This window comes from Pinus tabuliformis, chromosome 2_2 (assembly GCF_031772625.1).
Source record: "Pinus tabuliformis cultivar Carrire ecotype Pingquan chromosome 2_2, CPIR1, whole genome shotgun sequence".
Taxonomy (NCBI): Eukaryota; Viridiplantae; Streptophyta; class Pinopsida; order Pinales; family Pinaceae; genus Pinus; species Pinus tabuliformis.
In genome coordinates, this window is record NC_142300.1 from 434,550,597 (window position 1) to 434,570,635 (window position 20,039).

General features: G+C 39.2%; 2 protein-coding genes across 4 annotated transcripts; one reads left to right on the top strand and one right to left on the bottom strand.

Moving 5' to 3' along the window:
* The first annotated feature begins 3,963 nt into the window (after positions 1-3,963).
* Positions 3,964-7,293, top strand: LOC149193120 (uncharacterized). Of its 3 annotated transcripts, none has more exons than XM_089404790.1 (3): positions 3,964-5,195; positions 5,944-6,407; positions 6,681-7,293. In XM_089404790.1, the coding sequence occupies exons 1-2, from the start codon at positions 4,362-4,364 to the stop codon at positions 6,364-6,366; spliced, it is 1,257 nt and encodes a 418-aa protein (XP_089260916.1). In that variant the 5' UTR covers positions 3,964-4,361; the 3' UTR covers positions 6,367-6,407; positions 6,681-7,293. The 3 variants fall into 3 exon arrangements, with proteins under 3 accessions (XP_089260916.1, XP_089260917.1, XP_089260914.1); XM_089404791.1 differs by having other exon boundaries at positions 6,720-7,293; XM_089404788.1 differs by lacking the exon at positions 6,681-7,293 and having other exon boundaries at positions 5,944-6,589.
* An 8,613-nt stretch (positions 7,294-15,906) lies between these two features.
* LOC149193121 (uncharacterized) lies at positions 15,907-16,407 on the bottom strand. The gene has a single exon (XM_089407219.1). It carries the CDS (start codon positions 16,405-16,407, stop codon positions 15,907-15,909), a length of 501 nt encoding a protein of 166 aa, XP_089263345.1.
* Between the last annotated feature and the right edge of the window lie 3,632 nt (positions 16,408-20,039).

A 20,039-nucleotide genomic window follows, 5' to 3' on the forward strand; every position in this document is an offset into this window, starting at 1 on the left:
TGAAACTGACCATTAAGTCATCGAACATCATGACCAAGGAATGTAGTGGAAGATGACCTTGCTTATATGAAAACAAATCTTTATGGGAATTCTAAAAAAATATGGCATTAAGACTTTCACCCCAAGTTAGTCCCCCACACATCATACACCTAATTTGATTAGAGCAAATTGATATTGTGGAAGAGAGAACATAATCCTCAAATTGAAGGCCATCAAAAGAGCTACACATGAACATGATCATCAATCCTAGAAATAATATGATCATAAAACCTTGTGATGGAATATCGTCCATTATGTTCAACCAATCTAGATCAAGCGAGAGTATAATAATGAGAGCTAAATATCAATTAAAATGAGTCACATGAGGCATTGCACAACATAGGAATTGTACATGAGCTCCGAGATATCACTCCAACACATTCATTATGGCACTTATATACATCATATTAATGATGGTTCCCCACACCCAACGTCATGCGATTTTTTTTAGTAAGCACTAATGGTTCCATTGAGACCAGGGAGATTGCGTAATGGTTCAATGAATTAAGGGGGAATTTTTATCAACCAACCCACATTTAATAAGATTAGCATGAGTTTGTGCCACTCCACCTTATGTCTAACATCTAAGCAACTAGAGAAATTATAGGCTTTAGAGGTAGAACACCACCCATATAAGCAGGGCCCATGAAATATGCCTCAAGTTAGGGATCCGATAATCATTTAAAGACAAAAATGGCACATACATGACTATAACTATGTAGTTAGTGCATAAAGGAGTCAATTTGCATATTAGGTCACTACTGCTCAATCTCACCATGCCTCAACACATTGCACTTATAATGGAAGGAAGTTCCAATGGACACAATTATGAACAAATCTATGGATATAGACCATCATCCAAACATGAAAACACGTGGAAGGTAGACCCACCCCAATGTTAGACCATCATCCTTGTTCCAAATACAAAGGGAATAATTTTAGGTGAGGGGTGTGATTATCAAAGAAACTACACACTATATCCAAATGATTATTGAAACTATTACTTATAAGGGACTCATATGCATGCAAATGAGAGGATCCATTCACTGGGAAACAAGCCTATGCATGCGTCCAGTCGAGCTCAACTAGTGTTGTGCCTAGCAATGTGGCCTAAAGCGTGTTTTTCTCTGCATTCCTTGCGCACATAGGGTGTTTATTTGTTTTTCCGGCTTTTTTTTTTGGGACTCATCGTGTAAAGGTCAGAAAAAGGTTAGTGATCTTCTACAATGTGATTAACATTGATAATATCATTCGTGAAGTGGAGTTAGTGGCTTAATCAAGTCAATGAGAGAATCTAGATCAAATCAAGCGTATGAATAAAGTTTGTGGAGCTCAGTAGTTCTTGGTAATTATTGAGTTGAGCACCTTAGTTCATCTATATATTGGAGGAAGCTCAATGATAGTATGGTTGGTTCTTTTGATGTGTTGAGTGAGTGAGAGAGTGGAGAAGAGTGTGCAAGTTGTGTGAGGGTTGTGTTGCAGATTTTCTAAAGCAGTTTGCAGCTGTAGAAATAAATAGCAGAAGTGTGTTCCAACCAACATTTTGTGCAGTGAGTGAGAAAATGAAGTGTGGATTAGTAGAATGTGTTTTTGTTTTGTGATTGCAGGTGTATTTGGAGATTGTTTTCTCCAACTTATTGTTTGAGTACAACATTCAGTTGTGAGAAATTTTATTTGTTTCAAAGAGGGTTTTAGCTGATGTATTGATCAAATTATTTTATGCAGTGTGTGGTGAGATTGTGATGTAGTTTTGGGTTTTGATTGTGTGCTTTGAAGATATGTTGTTGTGGTGTTCATGTTGAGCAGTTCTCGGTTCCAATATGAAAATGTATGAAATGAGAACCACATAGAGGAGTGGAGTTGGAGGACTCTGGTGAATTCAATATAAGTAAGCAATTTTCTCAATCCAATGGTAGTTGGATAGTTCAGAAAAAAAACTGGGCGAGGCTCATTGATTGTGGTGGATTCCAGTAGATAGGAGCCTGTAGAGTCGTTTGATAGTTCAAGAGTAACCGAGCGAGGATCGTTGGTCATGGTGGCTTCCAACGGATGGTAGTTTGTAGATCCACATGAGAAAGATATCTCCATTTGATAGTAGCCAGCTGTAACTCTATGTAAAGAATTTGCTTAGCATAATGAATATTTGAGCAGTGCAACAACAACAGGTGGTTTTTTTCCCTGGAGAGGGTTTTCCACCAGAAATATCTATGTCCTTTGTGTTGAATGCTTTTATGGTTTCATGTTTATGTTTGATGCTCTGATCTTTGCCTTTGTGTTTTAGCTTATGCATGATTAAAGAATAATAATTTGGAGAATTTTTTATTAATGCACGTTTCATGTCTTTTGACCATGGTAAGTAGAACATTCACATACTTTTATGTAACTTCCCAAAGAAGGCATCATATAATAGGAAATAATAACAATTGTGTTGCTTTCTTTGATCATCCTCATCTCACAACGTAATAATGCAATAATGCTTTGATCCACTGAAGATGAGGATTAAATTGTTTTAAAGTAGGAGGTAAGAAGAGAGGTCCCATGAAGATGGATTAGTGCCCTTTGACAACCATGCATCATATTCAATGCTAAACCTTACCCTCCAAGCCATGCAAACAAACCCTGAAACAAGGATGTAATTAAGAATTAGCAAAAGGACATTAGAAGAGGGATAGGGATGATGGTTAATACCGAGTTAATAAAATTGAACCAAAGTAGCAAGAATAGAATTCAATATTTATTTTGAATAAGGGCTATCCTCCTTTTCATTCCCTCAAATATTTAAACTTACTATGGTTGAGGAACTCTCTTCCAAGCTCCCATGAGTACCAAAATATGTGTCCACCCATAACCAAAACCCCTGAAATGACCCTCAAAATTTGAAAGGGATAAGGTTGACATTGTGCTTATAGCTACTTCAAGGAGTCTTTCCATTCGTTTAAGTCACCCATATCCCTTGATCATCACCATGCATGTTTCCATCTTCAACTTCTTTTGGAAGACATTCTTCAACCAATTTATCACTAGTGATTGGTCTTGAAACAATAAATTAGCACTTTGAAGCAAGTAATACACTTGGTTGATATTATTAGTCTTGTACTTTTGTCATCTCAAGGGTTCTTAAATCATTGAGCTTGTTGTTCCAAAAGTACTTTCACATGCCTCGAGACTGGCAACATGATTTCAAACATTTCTTGTAGTCACTCTTCAATTTGAATCATGAGAATATCTTACACATGATGTTAAGACAAAAATCCATCATGAGAAATCTTATTGGTGATCTAAGGTAGAGCATATTTATATCATAGAATAAGATGCAATGTTTGAGCTTGCATGTGGTAGCAATCCATCAATGAGTGTACCAATGGGCCCATGTAGGCCCCCCATTGCTCAACCAGGCTAGTAAAGTGAGAGTATAATTTTTTTAGTACAACACTCTTGGAACGAAGACTATCATTAATGAAGCAATTGATCTCCTTGAGAAGTTGCTTGAACATCAACATGTTACTAAGATATGCCATCACAAAGTGAAAAAATGACATAATTTGGTTCTCTGTAACACTCTCTTATGTAAAGTAGAATCGTAAGCGGTAATTTGCAAACAGTAACAATTAGCATAGTTTAATAAGGTGATTTTTTTGTATTTTGCTTAAATATATTTTCTAGTTAATTTTATTTAAAATTTAGTTTAAAAAATTAATATAATTTTAAATTATTAAATTTCTCAAAAATATTACTAACATTGAATCTATTTACCTATTCAAATTTACAATTAAAATAATAAAATATAAAATTACAATATTACTATTAATATTCACAAAAAAAATTAACCAAAAATAAAATAACAAATAACTTCATTAAACTATGATACTACAATTTAGAATATGCTTTTAAATTGTTTCTGCATAGTAGACCTGGCAGGAGTAAAAGTCTCTTCTTATCGAAGACATCCTGCGTAGCCAGATGATTATCTTCACCGCTGATTTGATGATTTCACAACTGAATGGATTATACTCCGTGCTGGTTTGACAACTGAGTGATAGACACCACAATTTCTCAAACAATATTATGTGTATGCGTCGGTGTTTCTGTGTAACGATGTTTTGAGCACCACAAGTATTAATAAATTCCAACACAAAGATATGGGTTAACCCAGGGGTTGTGACATTGTTATTGTCTATTTTTTCTGATTACGGGACTTTAATTTTAGCATCGGATTCCAAACCAGCAGGAACGCAAATTGGGAGCGGAGAGAAATTCAGAAACCCTCCTGGTCCATTATCACAGATCACAGGCATAAGGTTAAATCTTCTGACTATTTGACAATGGATTTCCTAAAGAAAGAACTGGAACGAAAGCGGCAGAGAGTGGATTCCGATTTCGGGGGGCGAAAGTTCGTGAAGCGCTCGGAAATCGAGCAGAGAGAGCTTGACAGAATCCGCGCGGAAGAGCAAAAGGAGCTCCAGCAAAAGAAAGACCAGAAAAATCCCGAATCTGGCCCATCTCTCCCTGAATCCGAAATCCCGTTATCAGCCCTAAACAAGAACTCCGTCAAATCCAAGTCGAAGGAAGGAATGGGCGAAGAACATAAAATAGACGAGTTGGTTCTCCCGAAGGCGGAAGTGATCCGACGTCTCCGGTTTATAAAGCAGCCCATAACCCTATTCGGTGAAGACGACGACGCTAGGCTTGACAGGTTGAAATCTCTTTTAAATGCCGGAATTATGGAGCTCGACAGCGATATGACCGAAGGACAGCGAAACGATTTCCTGCGGGACTTGGCGGAGCTGAAGAAGCGTCAGAAGACGGGAATTCTCAATCTTGATCGGAAGAAGAAGAAGGAGGATAACGAGGGGATCATCGACGACGGGGGAGAAGGTGTCGGCGGGGGTGGTTCCGACGATCACGGTGGTGAAGGGGGTTTTTCTTCCAGAATTGACATTGATAAGGATTTGAAGCGATTGAAGAGTGATTTTGATGAGCTTTGTGACGAGGACAAGATCTTGGTGTTCTTCAAGAGGCTTTTGAGGGAATGGGAGCAGGAGTTGGAGGACAGGTCGGAGGCCGAGAAGAGGACTGGAAAGGGGAAATCCATGGTTGCAACTTTTCAGCAGTGTGCTCGCTATCTCAAACCTCTATTCAAGTTTTGCAGGAAAAGGGTATGCACCTGCTCTCTTTTTCTTTACTTTAATCGATATTCCCGTTGATGTTTCTTTTCTCTTCAATTTAACTCCTAAAATTTTAATTTAGTTTCAAAGGCTAGTGTGGCAACTTCCTGAGTAATGCAACCAGATACATTCTTGCTAAAAGAAAAATTACACTCCAAGAATTTGCTTGAAGTAGGTCTTGATCCGAGGGCGAGGTCCAAGCGTTTTACATGCCACAAATTCATCCCACGCCCCGTGAAGTTGCCACACCACTCCATAAGGGCGGAGCTGGGGCACCCCCATTACTTTCCTCTTTCTCTGAGTAGCATGTAAAAAAATTATTCATCATGACCTCCAAATTCAGGAAACAGACAAATCTCATTGGTATCCCCCCTTCCGTAAAGCCATAACAGAATATCAATCCCAAAGATATCATCTTACAGTCAGTAAATCACCCTAAAGGTCCAAAAATTTCAACAGTCCCAGAGACGGTCTAAATACAGTCCCTTGCAAAATTCCAATTCAAATTACATTTGACCTAATTGAGGACAGTGAAAAATAGTCCCATATTGGTTATATCTTCCGTCAAAAGGTGCTCGAGTTCATTAAGCTGTACTTAAGCTCCATTGGCTATTGAATTAAAGAAAAATTGCAATTATTTCCATTTTGCACATGAATCAATAAATTAAATTTTGGTTGTCTTGTTCTAATGATTCTGATAAGTATCCTAATTTGAATTATAATTTCTCTTTTCACGCAGTCCCTACCTGATGACATTCGCCAGGGTTTGTTGGTGGTTGTTGAATGCTGCATGAAGAGGGATTATTTGGCTGCAATGGACCAATATATCAAGATGGCCATTGGGAATGCACCTTGGCCTATTGGTGTTACTATGGTTGGTATTCACGAACGTTCGGCTCGAGAAAAGATCTATACAAATAGTGTGGCTCATGTTATGAATGATGAAACTACTAGAAAATATTTGCAATCAATAAAACGGCTTATGACATTATGCCAGAGGCGTTACCCTTCCTTGCCATCCAAATCAGTTGAATTTAACAGTCTGGCTAACGGCAGTGATTTACATTCACTTTTATTAGAAGAGAAGCAGAAAACGACTAACCAAAATGCTGAGGAAAGGCTTAGAATAACGGCAGGACCAGTCGGGAAGGAGTCCGTATAAGTGTCCTTGTAACAAACAAGTCCTACTGTAATTTGATTTTGGTAAGGGGCAAATGATTCATGTCGTTTGATGACTGTTGTGTTCATGTTTATGTATATTCTACTCAGTATTCTTTTTAGCAATTTTGTTTTCCCCTTCTATAGTGTATTTATTTGTTATATCTTAAAAGAATTTACAAATCGACAATGTTGTAATTCAAATTCAGTAAACAGTTCAATGTTTATTGGCTTCTACTATTGCAACTGAGAAACTCTAGTAAAGCAGCAGTTGAATGATATGGTCAACTACATTTATGGCATTTGTTATAACTGCAGGGAATAAAACATGACGTTATTTGCATCAAATGTGTTTAGTTTTATAAACTGGAGGCTTGCCACTCTAAAGATGAGATGGCGGAGTTGGACTGACGAAAGGGCTTGATATCACAAGCAAGGCACACATTTTCCTGTTATCTTTATCCAGCGTACTATTTATTATTCCTTTTAGCATATTTTACAGAGTATTTGCTATAAGCATATTTGGAGTATGGATATTACTCTTTGTCGTTGTTGAATTAAATCAACTTGAACTAGGAAAAGGCCACCAGTCCTTGAATGGGTATGAAAGCAAGGTTAACATGTTTTATGAGCCAGGTATGGAGTGACCCATCACCAAAAAGCAGCCATTGAATAACCATTAACAACATAACATATAACATAAAATGAAATGAAATGGGTATGAAAAGTTCACATGTTCTATGAGCCGGCTATGGAGCGTACTCATCACCAAACAGCAACCATTGAATGACCATCAACGAAATGAAATGAATCATAAAATGAAAAAAGGTATTTGTTTGCTTAAGGTTCAAAATAAATAAATAAAAAATGAATGTTAACAGTCAAGCCAAAATGCCTATGTGCTCTGTTTTACGAATTCTAGGAAACTATATTGCATCAAACTGAAAGCAAGCCCACCAAACCTTCAAAGACACTATATGTCATCCCACTCCTTTGTTACATGCTACTTGAGAAATAGTCCTGCAAAAAATATGCATGCCAAAAATAGAAGTTCCAGCTCCTCAAAATTAGGTGTTCCAGAATGTGAAAATCACTACAGTTATTCAACGGAATATATGATAAAATCCCCTTGTAATGGGTGATATTTATCCAACCTTAGAATGCGTAGAGGAGGCACACCTAATAGGGTTTGATCCTGATATTGACGACTTGAAGTGGTTTCGTTTGGAATTGAATCCACTAGCATGAGTAGCACCACGCATGGCAAGAACTAGTGCAAGAGGAGGATCCCATTTCCAATAGCAGTATGAGTAGCACCAAGCATGGCAAGAACTAGTGCAAGAGGAGGATCCCATTTCCAATAATAGTTATGGGGTCGATAATTGATCATGCTGATCAGGGATATGTATTACGTCAGTAGCTTGTAACGTGTTTTGTGGATTTTAAAGGCTATTCAGAGCCTTGATTATGTAATTTGTTTCAGATATGTATTATGCTGGGTGCCATTATGATATATTCACCCTTACATGATATATACATGGACAAAATTTGCATTGTTCGTTTGTATTGCGTCACATGGAGGATCCCATTTCCAATAGTGGTTATGGGTTTGATAATTGATAATGCTGATCAGGGACATGTAGTAGCTTGTAGTGTGTTCCGTGGACTTTACAGGTGTTCTGTGAACTTTACAGGCTATTTAGAGCCTTGATTATGTGTTTTGTACCAGATATGTATTGCAAAATTTGCATATTTTGTCCTTAATGGTTTGGAATCTTTAAAATGTTTTTCTTCATTAATTTTAATATTTTATATAGTTTTTAGTAAACTGAGGTGTAAAATGCAAGCTAATCTACTTTCAAACCGAGTTTAAGTCTAAGCAAAACCATGACTGAGTCCAAGGTTTAAAACATTGACAATAACATCCAAAGGGCTACATTAAAAATGGTGTTATAATTCCAATAAGTTTCATCAAAGAACAAATTTTCCTAGCCATGATCACATATCAATGGTCATTTAACATCTCCAAACCATTTAGGAGAGCCCACAAGCGTCAAATGCCTACATATGTCAAAATTTGAAGGGCGTTGTATGAGATTTATGATTTTACTTGTATATAAATCATCAATTTGCCATTGGGTTTTAGTCTTTAAGGTGATCATTCAGTGTGAGAATTTCCATGGAGCTCTAATAGGGGTTATATGAGAACTCCCGAATTTACTTACCATCGAGAAGACTGACAAACTTTTGTCGATAATTTGATCCAAGTATATACTGAATATGATAGAAATGAGGATTTCTATTAACTTGGAAATAGATAGCTTGCTGGTGATATTAGCAAGCTGCTAACAGTTGGAATAACTATGATACATTCTTTAAAATAACCGCGATGCGTTTCTTTTAGAACACGAGATATACATACTGATCCTGACTATTGTCAACACCAATGACTTCTATCATTGTTGTTAGGACTGATGACTCCATAAAAGATGTGGATGTTTTCTAGTTTGGAGTCAGTTGGTCCAAAGTTGTCTGTCACTTTGCAAGAAAGAAGGGCACAACATCTGAGACATCGTTTGAAGCAAGACTCTCCATTTGCATTGTGTTGGCGGTCAATGTTTGTTATGTATTCTGCGATTAGAGGCTCCAAGTAGTTGAGTTGATGGCTTTGGCATGACTATTAAGTGTGTACTCTTATACCATGCCTTTTATGGCCGGTAGTTTCTGTGGTTTGAGAAGAGTCAAGTTTATTCTTCATGATCTCTTCAACTTGCTTCTTGAGTTTATCCATTAGAAAGTGTTGATGCTTATAGCTTCGACAAGTATTTCTGCATAGGCCTAAGTGTTTAGGTATGCAGAAATTGCTCAAGATCACCTCAAAACACTTGCTTCAATGTGAGCAAGTTGTTATTGAAACTTAGTTTAAGTTAAGACTTTAGTGATTATGTTTTAATCTCAATCCTTGATCTCAAGTGAGGTGAGATCTCATCTCCACTATGAATGGCTTTGGAGATTAGGGTTAAGGATTTAGTTCAATGTAAAGTTATAAAAGCAAGACTAGGGAGAAAGAGAAGACACTATACAACATCAAAAGATTGAGGCTTCTTAGTATCATTATATCAAAATCACCTTCTCTAAGTATCACAAAGCTAACCTTGCCAAGGTGGGAAGCAGTCATACTTGACCATCTAGCATCTCGTGGAGTCTTGGATATATAATAAAATGATTGGGATGCGAAATCCTAAATATTTAAAATATTAAATGTGTGGAATCTTGGAATCCTTAGAGTAGATCAGGCGTGGAGTCTTCAATCTACTAAGGCATGAAGATGCATGCAATAGGGATGCAGAATCTCTATTCTCCGAAAGAAAAATACCATTCATGGGAAGCTTAGGGATGAATTTCTTCAATAAAATATCATTTCTGACAATTCTGGAGTGACTTTCTAAAAATAGAAAGTCATGTCTAGCATCTCAAGTATGTGATATGGTTTTCATGGCTTTTTTTGCGTATGTATTGATAGTACGAAATAAGACCTGAAACCAAATGAATTGATTAATTACTGAATAGAAATCATGAGCAATTTTATAGTTGGAAAACAAATTCACTTACAATTATCGAGGTAGATTCAATAATATAGATACCGTATTTGCATAATTATGAGAGTTGTTCTTGATTACAAGCCGTTTTCAAAAAGATATCATTAATTTGAATGAAGATCTTCTAACATAGTCATTCATAATTGATGCAAGTAAGATAAATGAATAATAATTAAGATTATGGGAACTAAAGGAATGGTCTATAATACATAAGTGGGTCAATGAGGACTGTATGGAACCTTAGCTTGTTAGTTTGAAAAATGAAAAACGTTGTCTTGAACCTCAAATTCTGATTTTTCCAAAAGAGTAAACATTTAATAAAATCTATAGGTAGATCTAAAGATTTTGATTGCAAAGATGTCTTATGGAATGAAAAGGCGAAACTTGGATTGAGAAGACATCAATCAAGTGGGATGTAAGAGTGACTTTTATATATGACATCATGTTTTTTTGTAGAGCTTCACTGACAATTGTATTTGGATTATTTTATGCTTCTTGCATGCAAATTTGACTGTGAGATGGGATGGACCATCATTGTTGTTTATACAACCAATGTATGAGCTATTTATAGCTTGGCAAGCTCAACATACTATAGAACCAAGAAGATGAAACACATAGGATTCACACAGACTATAAGCAATAAAAACATTTAGATATCAAATTATTATAGATAACTTAAGTAGATGTCCTATCAATTACATAAAATAATATTTTGATATGGTACTATAAATTGTATGTTTGGTTTTGATAAGGAAATCTTTGGCATTTTATATCAAAACATGCCTAATATGGCATGGATATATTTTCTAATTGATTAAGATGGCATGTTTTGGTTTTCATGTAGTTGCTTCCAATTGATCAAACATTAAACTATGGATTGGCATGAAAAATAGAAATCAAATCAATATATATAAGGTTAAATCCTTATTGATAGGAGAAAAAAAAGAAGTATCTTATGATTGTAGGAAAAACTTCAGACCAAGTTTAGCCCAAGAAGGGGGTATGTAGTGTCCCTTCTTGGCGAGATAGCTTTCATGACACTTAGAGAAGATGATTTTGATGTAATGATATAAAGATTATGCATGTTAGATTGATGTATATGCTTGTGTGTTATAGACCTGGTTTGGGTCACATGATTGCTACATGCTTATGATCAAGACTCATTTTGGTTAAGTACATGTTATCGATGTTTTCTCTTTTGGTATCCTAGTTTGGACATAGGTGTATGACATGGATGGTGATCCATGATTGACACACAGAGATCCATGGATGACCATGGTTATGTGGAACATATGGTTATTATAATTTATGGATGGTACATGATTTGTATGATTATATATGTTTAATCTTGTACTGAGCAAGATGTGACAGGGGATTTGGTTATTTGCAAACATGGATGCTCAAATTATAAATGATTGTGGAAGTCATGATACATGATTTGTATGATTATATATGCTCAATTTTGTACTCAGAAGGATGTGGTAGTGGACATAGTTATTTTCAAACAAGGATGTTCAAATTAGAAATGACTGTGGAAGTCAGTCATTTCTTCAAAACCAAAATGATTACGGAAGTCATGCACAATTCTTGGTTTTGGAACAAGACCTTACCAATGAACCATAAAATGGGTATGAGCTCACAATCAATACCTTAAGGTGAAGTGCAGAGTTTCAAAGAAAAGTAGATGGCAAGCCATGGAAATTAGGGCACGGAGTCTTAAATCTATGAAATATAAAAACATGAAGTCTTGAATCTATAATACAAGGATTAGGGAGACGAGTCCTAAATTCATGAAAGATAAAGACGTGGAGCCTTAGGTCTATAATAAAAGGATTGGGACGTAGAGTCCTAAATATTTAAAAGATGAATGTGTGGAATCTTGGAATCATTGGAGCAGATCAAGACGTAGAGTCCGCAATCTACTAAAGCACGAAAATGCATGCAAAAGGGATGCAAAATCTCTATTGCTCAAAAGAAAAATACCACTCATAGAGAACTCAAGGATAAATTTTCTTAATAAAATATCATTTCTGACAATTCTAGAGTGAATTTCTAAAAATAAAAAATCACGTGTAGCATCTCAAATATGACTTTCAAAAATAATCATAATAAATCTATTTAATTTTTAAATTTATTTAATTTTTTAAAACTTAATATTATATATGGGAAAAAATATATATAAACAACATTTAAAACTCCAACCAATAAAAGAAACTCAAAATCTTAGTTTTAAACTCCTACGCTTGAATCTATTGATTATTTTAATTCTATTAATATGTATTTACGACACTCTCTTTAAAACAAAAAAATACAAAAATGACGTATATGTTCCATCTCAAAACACCACCTTCACATAACTTTCAATCCACTATATGCTTGGACCAGCGCTTTATGTAATCATCTTATGTTTTTCCCCACACACATATATTCTGATTCCTCATTTCACATTATAATGTAATATAAAACCTTTTCGGTAGCCTTTCAACGATCTTGTAATTTTTTTTTTCCACTGGAAAAATCCGTAAATTTCATTAATATGAAAATTTACATATAGATGCATGAAGCATATGCCATAGTCATTCTGTTGTATCTGATCTTATCCAAAATTTATCAGTTTGGATTGCTGTATGTATTTACAATGCAGGGTATTCAGTATGTTGCTATTTACAATGTGCCTTTTCGGCATCTATCTAGCTGGAAAAAACAAAAAAATTACAAAAATGGCAGTATATGTACTGCTGTCATGGACATGCACGTTCCCTTTAGGTTGTTTGGTGACTCGTGGTTGGATATTCCGGGTCTATGTAAGGACGATGGTAAAATTTTTGTTCCTGTTGGTCTTTGATCTCGGAGATCTCCCACATACCTTTGTCCATCATCGCTGCCTCCTTGGATAATTTATCAGCGCCTTTGTTATGTTCCATGTAGATGTGTGAAACAATGATATTGTTAAATGCTGCTTTGAGTTCGAGAACTTCATTCAATATAATGCTGAGTGTGTGTGTGTGACATGTGGATGTGCCATTGATCCAATTTATGATGATCTGAGAATCCCCGAATATGTTGATACTAGTGCAGTGGTGACTCAGTGCAAAATGGAGTAAATGACGCAGTGTGATGAGTTCTACGAAGTTGTTGGTTCCGGCTCCCAGTCCGGCCTTGATTTTGTAAAGGTGATGCTCAGATAAATGGATAATGATGCCGCCCCCACAGCTCTGCGCGTTTGCAGCTCCGTCGAAATAGGCCCAAGGGATGCTTTGATCGATGAGAGGAGGAGGGGTGGGATGTCGAGATTTTGGAGGGGGCGGGTCTGGTAGCTCACTCAGGGCAGTGATGATACCAGCCTCCATCAAAGGCCAGTGAATCGGCTTGTCTTCAAATATTAACCGATTTCTAGATTTCCATATAGACCAGTTAACGATTATGGGAAGATTGATATTCTTTGAACCTTTGTTTCTCTTATCCCATTCTGTCCATGCGTTTATGAGGTCTGTTCCATTCCATTCACCCGAGTAATGCGTGAAGGTCTTGAGGTTTTTCCAAAGGTTCAGAGTCGCCCGACATCTCAGGAAAATGTGTTCTGTTGACTCTGAGGCTTCTCTGCAAAGAACGCACCAGGTAGGACCATACTGTGCCCTTTTCATGAGTTGTTCTCCGGTGGGAATTTTATTTCGCAGGATGCACCAGGTGAAGAGCTTTGATCGGGGTGATGCGGCGAATTTCCAGATATTCTGCCACCAGCTAGCAGTGGTTTCGGGCTTCTTGTGAGAGATCAGCTGGAGGTAGCCTGCCTTGGGGGTGTATAGACCGCATTCAGCCAAGTTCCATACGAGTTCGTCCTGCCCCTCTGTAATTCGAATGTGAGATTCATTCAGGGCTTCTCTGTATGCTCTCCAAGCTGGGTGCCATCTTCTGGGGAGGTTTAGCTGGTGCGCGGATTTCCATGCCTGGTGGAATATATCAGATTGTTCACGATCCGCGATCTGTGAGATTACTTTGATTTCTTGTGCTGAGAGGTATTCCACCAGCTCTCGGGGAAGTATATGCCTCCCTCCACTGTCGGCCCAAGGATCGAGCCCAATCCTTGCTCTATTCCCATCTCTGATACGCCATACTAGGTTGTCTCTGATTAATGGCAGAGAGTGTAAGAGGGCTTTCCAGATAGATGATATGACTGTTTTGTTCTATACTGGGAGTCTAGCCCAATCGATGATGCTGAGAGGCCAAATATATTTGTGGTAGGTGAGTCTAGTCCATAAGCTTTGAGACGTCAGAAGAGCCCAACCCATTTTCCCTGCCAGGGCTTTGGCAAATATAGGGAGCTCCTTTAACCCCCAGCCTCCCCATTTCTTTGGTAAAGCTATCTTGTTCCAGCCTATCCAGGCAAAGATACGTTTGTCTTGGTTGCCTGCCCATAAGTATCGATTGCATAATTGTTGTAGTTTTGCCAGGATGTTCCGAGGGATCCAGGCCAATGCCATCCAGAATACCAGCGTTGCTTCGAGTACTGATTTGATCAGGGTTAATCTCCCAGCCCTGGATAGATATTTATGGCTCCAGCATGATAGTCTTTTTTCCACTTTTACTACCAACCAAACCCAGTCTGCGATCTTTTGGCATGTCGGCTTTAACCAATATCCAAGATATTTTAGCCCCCTGTCCAATGGCTGAGGAGTGTATGGAAATGCCTACCTTGCCATATGGTTTTCGTTTGCTGAAGTACCAACCAGAGTGATAGTAGATTTCAACTGATTTACTTCCATACCTGTTGCATGTGAGAAGAGACCTAGAATGCGGATGAAGGTAGATGTGTCCTGTATGCTGCCATCCAATAAGATTAGGACATCATCTACAAACAATAGGTGAGTGAGGTAGCATTCATCAGTGATTTTGAGGCCTCTGATAGACCCTTCCCTTTTTGCTGAGATGATTAGCCGGCTTAGAGCTTCCATGACCAATAGGAAGAGGAGAGGCGAAAGAGGACAGCCCTGTCGCAACCCTCTTTCGGAGTGGAAGAAGTGTGAGGAAGATCCATTGATCAAGATACTGAAGGTGGGAGATGTAATGCAGGCCATGATCCAATTGATGAGGGTGAGGGGGAAACCGATATGGATAAGGATCATTTTGATGAAGAGCCAACTGACTCGGTCAAATGCCTTGGAGAGGTCTATTTTCAGTAGGATACACTTAAGGTGTTTGGTCCAAATGGAATGAATTTCTTCTTGAGCGAAGCCAATAGCTTCATGGATCTGTCTATCTTTCAGGTAGGAAAATTGTTGGGGGCGATATGTCTAGAAAGGATAGGCTTGATCCTATTGGCAATGATCTTAGAAATAATTTTATAGAGCACATTACACAGGGATATGGGCCGGAAATCATCAAAGGTGGCAGGGGAGTCAGATTTGGGTATGAGGGCGATGAAAGTAGAGTTGATAGCATTATAGAGACTGCCCGAAGTTCTGCTCTCCTCAACCACCTTAAGGATATCTCCTCCCAAGAGTTCAAAAAAGGCGATGTAGAACTCTATTGTCCAGCCATCCGGCCCAGGGCTCTTTTCCTTCTGAAACCATTTGAGTGTACTTTCCAGTTCTTCCATAGTGATGGGTGCTGAAAGACCATCAGAATCCTCTTCCTCTACAAATTTGGGGAAGTGAGAAGCCACATTGATGATTTCGGCCAGGTTTGTGCCTGCAGGGCTCTTGTATAAACCTCTGAAGTGTGCAGTCCCGAGTTGAGAAAGTTTGTTAAAGGAATCCGCCAGTCCGCCTTCAGGTAGAGGGAGGTTCCAAATGGTGTTCGCCACTTTCCTTCCTTTGGCGAAATTGTGGAAAAATAGCCCTACTGCGCAGTCTGAGAGACTCCTCCCTACTCTTGAGTATGTTGTTCTTCTGGTTTTCCAATTCCACCAGACGAACCTTATCTTCTTGCAATATGAATCCCAGATTTCACTCATCCAGAAGAGCTTGCAATTCTTCTTCCACTGTTGTGAGCTGCACATCTTCCCTTGTCTTCTTATCTTTGGCCCAGTTGATCACAATGTGTTTAAGTTCAGTTAGGTTTTTAACGAATCCCCTAGCCATCGAAGGTTCTCTGTCAATGGGATGTGTTCTCCAGAAGTCCGTGACCAATTTTGAGAAGCTCTGGTCCTGAAGCCACGTGTGATTAAACTTGAATGGAGCTTTTGGCTTCTGATGAGTGCCCATGATTTCCAATATAATAGGGGAGTGATCGGATATACCCCCATTTCCCACCCACTGTTTATAGAAATGTAGCTGTTGAATCAGAGGGCCTTTCAGCAGGAAACGATCCAGTCTGCGGGCCAGAGCAGCAGTCCCTACCCTTCTATTTCTCCATGTGGGGAGGGGCTTCTGCATAGGGATGTCGATGAAGTCATGCTGCTCCAATAAGCTCCTTATGAAGTTTGTGATAGGATCTACTTGGGCCATTGAACCCCATGACTCCCTGAACCCCAGAGAAAAATTCATGTCTCCTCCCAGAATGATACGGTCAAGTGTCAATAGATTACAGCCGAGTAGATGTCTCCAAAAATTTTCCTGCAGTTGGCAGGGTCCATATATATTGACGATGCGGAGGGTGAGACCAAGGTCTATAGAGAATATGTGTGCGCCCATATAACCATGGCCTCCCCAAGAGGAGTCCAATCTGATTGATTTGGGGTTATACCCTATCGCCAGCCCTCCCGATCTGCCAAATGCATCAGTTGCAAGGAAATTCCATCTTGCCGATAGGGAGGAGAGGGAGTGAGTAATGGACTCTGCAGGACCGAGGGTTTCTTGTAGGAGAATGATATCAGGTGATTCGACCTCAAAAAGTCGTTTAAGGGCTAGTTTCTTAGGGGTACTAGCCAGGCCCCGACAATTAAATGAGAGGCACTTCATGGGGGGCCATTCTTTGGGGGTTTTGATGCTCTAAGGACCCCATCGATGGTGGCTTGGCGCCCAGTAGCCACTTTCGCGCCTGCATGCCTGATGGCTTTATTGAGATTTGATTTGCGACCCCGGGTAGATAGGAAACCAGGGCCGAGAGGGACTAAGCCCAACCCGAATTGTGTTTCAGAGACCTCCAATTGTGAGGATCTAGGGCGAAGGGAGTATGAATGGGATGGAGTCGATCTGGAAGATGAAATCGAGGAGGGTGAAGATGTGATGGGCAATGAGGGCGGAGCAGTGGATGGAATCAGAGGGGGCAGAGGGATAATGCACTGTGCCATGGTGCATGCAAATGAATTCACATATGCAGATGAGAGATCTAAAGAGTAAGAGGGAGGAATAAGTGAGGTACCCGAAGCTTGTGCTGCCGCTGCTGCTGCCCGAGCCCTAGTCAGTGGAGGCGAGGGCGGGGCTGTCTTGAGTAAATCTGCTTTCTCTGGGGCGCCTTGAGGAACCGCGCTGCTTTGTGCAGGACGGGGGATGGTTGGGGAGACACCTCTGGATGCCGCGGGCGAGGTGATAGGAGATCCTTCCTGACTTTTGTTCAATGGGCATTCCTTGAACAGATGACCCACTTGGTGGCAACGGTTGCAGCGGAAAGGTACGCCCTCATAGTCCAGAATCTGTAATCTACTAAATTTTCCCCATTTTAGTGTGATTTTTTCTTCCAAGCCATCCCGAGTATCCAGGTGCACCAGAATTCTTGCTAGTGTTCTTTTCTTTGTATCCTTATACGTTCGATCGTGGTCCAAGTATGTGCCCAGTGCGTTCCCAATTCTGATAAAAGCTTCCTCCGTCCAATATTGTAATGGAAGCCCTGGCAGTCGCACCCACAGTGGGCCTGCTCCAATCTGTTCGCGCTCAGGATCGAATAGGGGACTCCATCGTTTCAATAGCACAGGTGCCATTTCAATGTGCCAATACTGAGCCAGTACTGTGTCCGTGAATGCCTCGTTCGCAAAATGGAGTGAGAACCATTCCCTTGGAAGCTCTTGAACCTCTGGCAATTCCGAGAGAAGAGCACCCCAAATTTCTTTAACCCATAGCGTCAATCTTTCCGCCGAGAAGGTACGCCCCCGCACATGTCCAACTAGGACCGTTCGAGCCAGTGCCATAGTATCCTCGAAATCGGTGGGGTCACCGAAGGCTACTGTGATATCTTTTGTCGTTGCTCTGATGCACTTCGTTTTCCGCTTCTTCGTGCGAGGTGCCTTCGGGTGATCTATAAGGGGATTTGAAACCCTAACTGGGGAGGAGGGTTTTGTAGGCTGTACATTGAGCGCCGGACTGCTGAAGCTACCAAAAGGCCGAATCCCTGCTTCTTGTTGGGGTTTTTCTGCGGTCTCTCGTGTCTCTGCTTGTGATAATGATGGATCGAATCGCGACGATGGTAGCGGGTCGAGTGCCAAGGAGTCTGGTGAGAGCGAGGAAAGTAGAAGGGCAGCGGTTCCAGGCGAGAGAGGCGGAGCATCCAGACCATATGCTGAGGGGAGTCCAGCGATCTTGTAAATATATATGATTAAGAAACAATTTGCTCCACTTTATCCTCATCAAATGGTTTAAGATGTGACTACCCAACTATTTTATTATTCCCCAATCAAAATATTTTCCCACTTAGAATTTATATAGAATTTCTATCTCTACATTTATGTTTATTCTTTTAAATGACTAATCAGTAGTAATATCAAGATTGAAATCAAACATATAATCTTGATATTTTGCAATATATTTTATTTAGAGATATATTTTATTGAGTATATATCTCTATTTTTTTTTATAAAGCTGCATTTATATCAAATACTACATTCCTATTTCTAATAATATTCTTTTTTACTCTTTCAAATAGCTAATTATGCTGTAAGGCATTTCCCTCTGAAATCAACTCCCCTCCCTGCTCACCTGTCATCTTTATACGCCGTAGGATTATATGTTAGACGATTGCAAAGGTTTCAACGATTAGATAAGAATGGTTACAAAAAATTAGTTGCTGAAACGGTTTGCGCACTGGTCTAATGGTTACAAATTCGTTGCTGAATTTGTAAGGTGTTTGATTTCTAATGGCCGACTTTTGATGCAAAAATTGTTTAGGCGAATAGGCGTTTACTGTGCATAGAACTCGTGGTACAGGAACTGTTTTGCACATTTCGGTGAAACAGACTATAAAATCAAAGGAAATGACAATCGAAGCCGAGTCTTATCCGTTTTCTTCCAGAAATCCTTGCGTTACCTGGTGCTATGAGTAGGACAACGCGTTCCTTGCTTCTGCTCAAGCAAAGCCAATCGACTTCCTGAAAACAGAAGAGAAAACTGATCCTTTTCATGCTCTGTACAAGGCCCTGGTTGGAGACACCGCTTACGGTAGAGCCAAGCACCTTCAGGTGAACTATTTTGTCGAATGTTTTTTAGAACACGTTATTTTATTCATACCTTCTGTCTGAAAGATCAAATTAATCGAAATTTTGAGGATACAGCTCGTGGAAAAGGATCTTGCTGGCGCCTTTGCATTGTTCAGAAACCTGTGATAAAGAAAGGGAGCCCTTTGTGGAACTGGATCCCACTGGTAGGTATGGTTGCTATGAAGATGTGTTGGGCTGTGGTGCTATGAAGAAGGTATACCGAACTTTGATCAAGAAGAGGGTATTGAGGTTGCTTGGAACAAGGTGCCTCTGCAAAACCTAGATGATGCTTCCACATAGAGGATCTATGCAGAGTCGTAATCTACTAAATCTCACAAGCTACCAAGGGTAAGGAACTTGTTTAGATTTGCTACCTTTCATAAATCTGTTTTGATTTTTTTTCTCTATTCATATTTGTATCTGTACTTAATTTATTGTGCTTGTGGCATCCTTTGATAGAGCATGAACTTTGCAAAAATTTGAGGCAAAAACATAATGAGAAAAATTAACTATACCAACAATTTTAGGCTTAATTTTTTTTACATGATTTATTAGAAATTAGGAAGGTAGGATCAGCGTGTTAACCAGCAGAGATAAGAGGCTTTCGAGTTCACTCCTCTTAGTTAATATAAGTTTTTGATGTGTCAAGTGTCGGGCCATCTCATTTGGCTGTGCCTCTGAGCTCTCTTTTTCTCAACATGATGTGATGCGAGATTTAGCATTCCGTCTGGC

Bases quoted from the DNA above. Each gene is read 5' to 3' on its own strand.
- LOC149193120 (XM_089404790.1), top strand. From the start codon at position 4,362: ATGGATTTCCTAAAGAAAGAACTGGAACGAAAGCGGCAGAGAGTGGAT. The intron at 5,196-5,943 runs GTATGCACCTGC...CTTTTCACGCAG, and splicing joins TCAAGTTTTGCAGGAAAAGG to TCCCTACCTGATGACATTCG.
- LOC149193121 (XM_089407219.1), bottom strand. From the start codon at position 16,407: ATGGCCCAAGTAGATCCTATCACAAACTTCATAAGGAGCTTATTGGAG.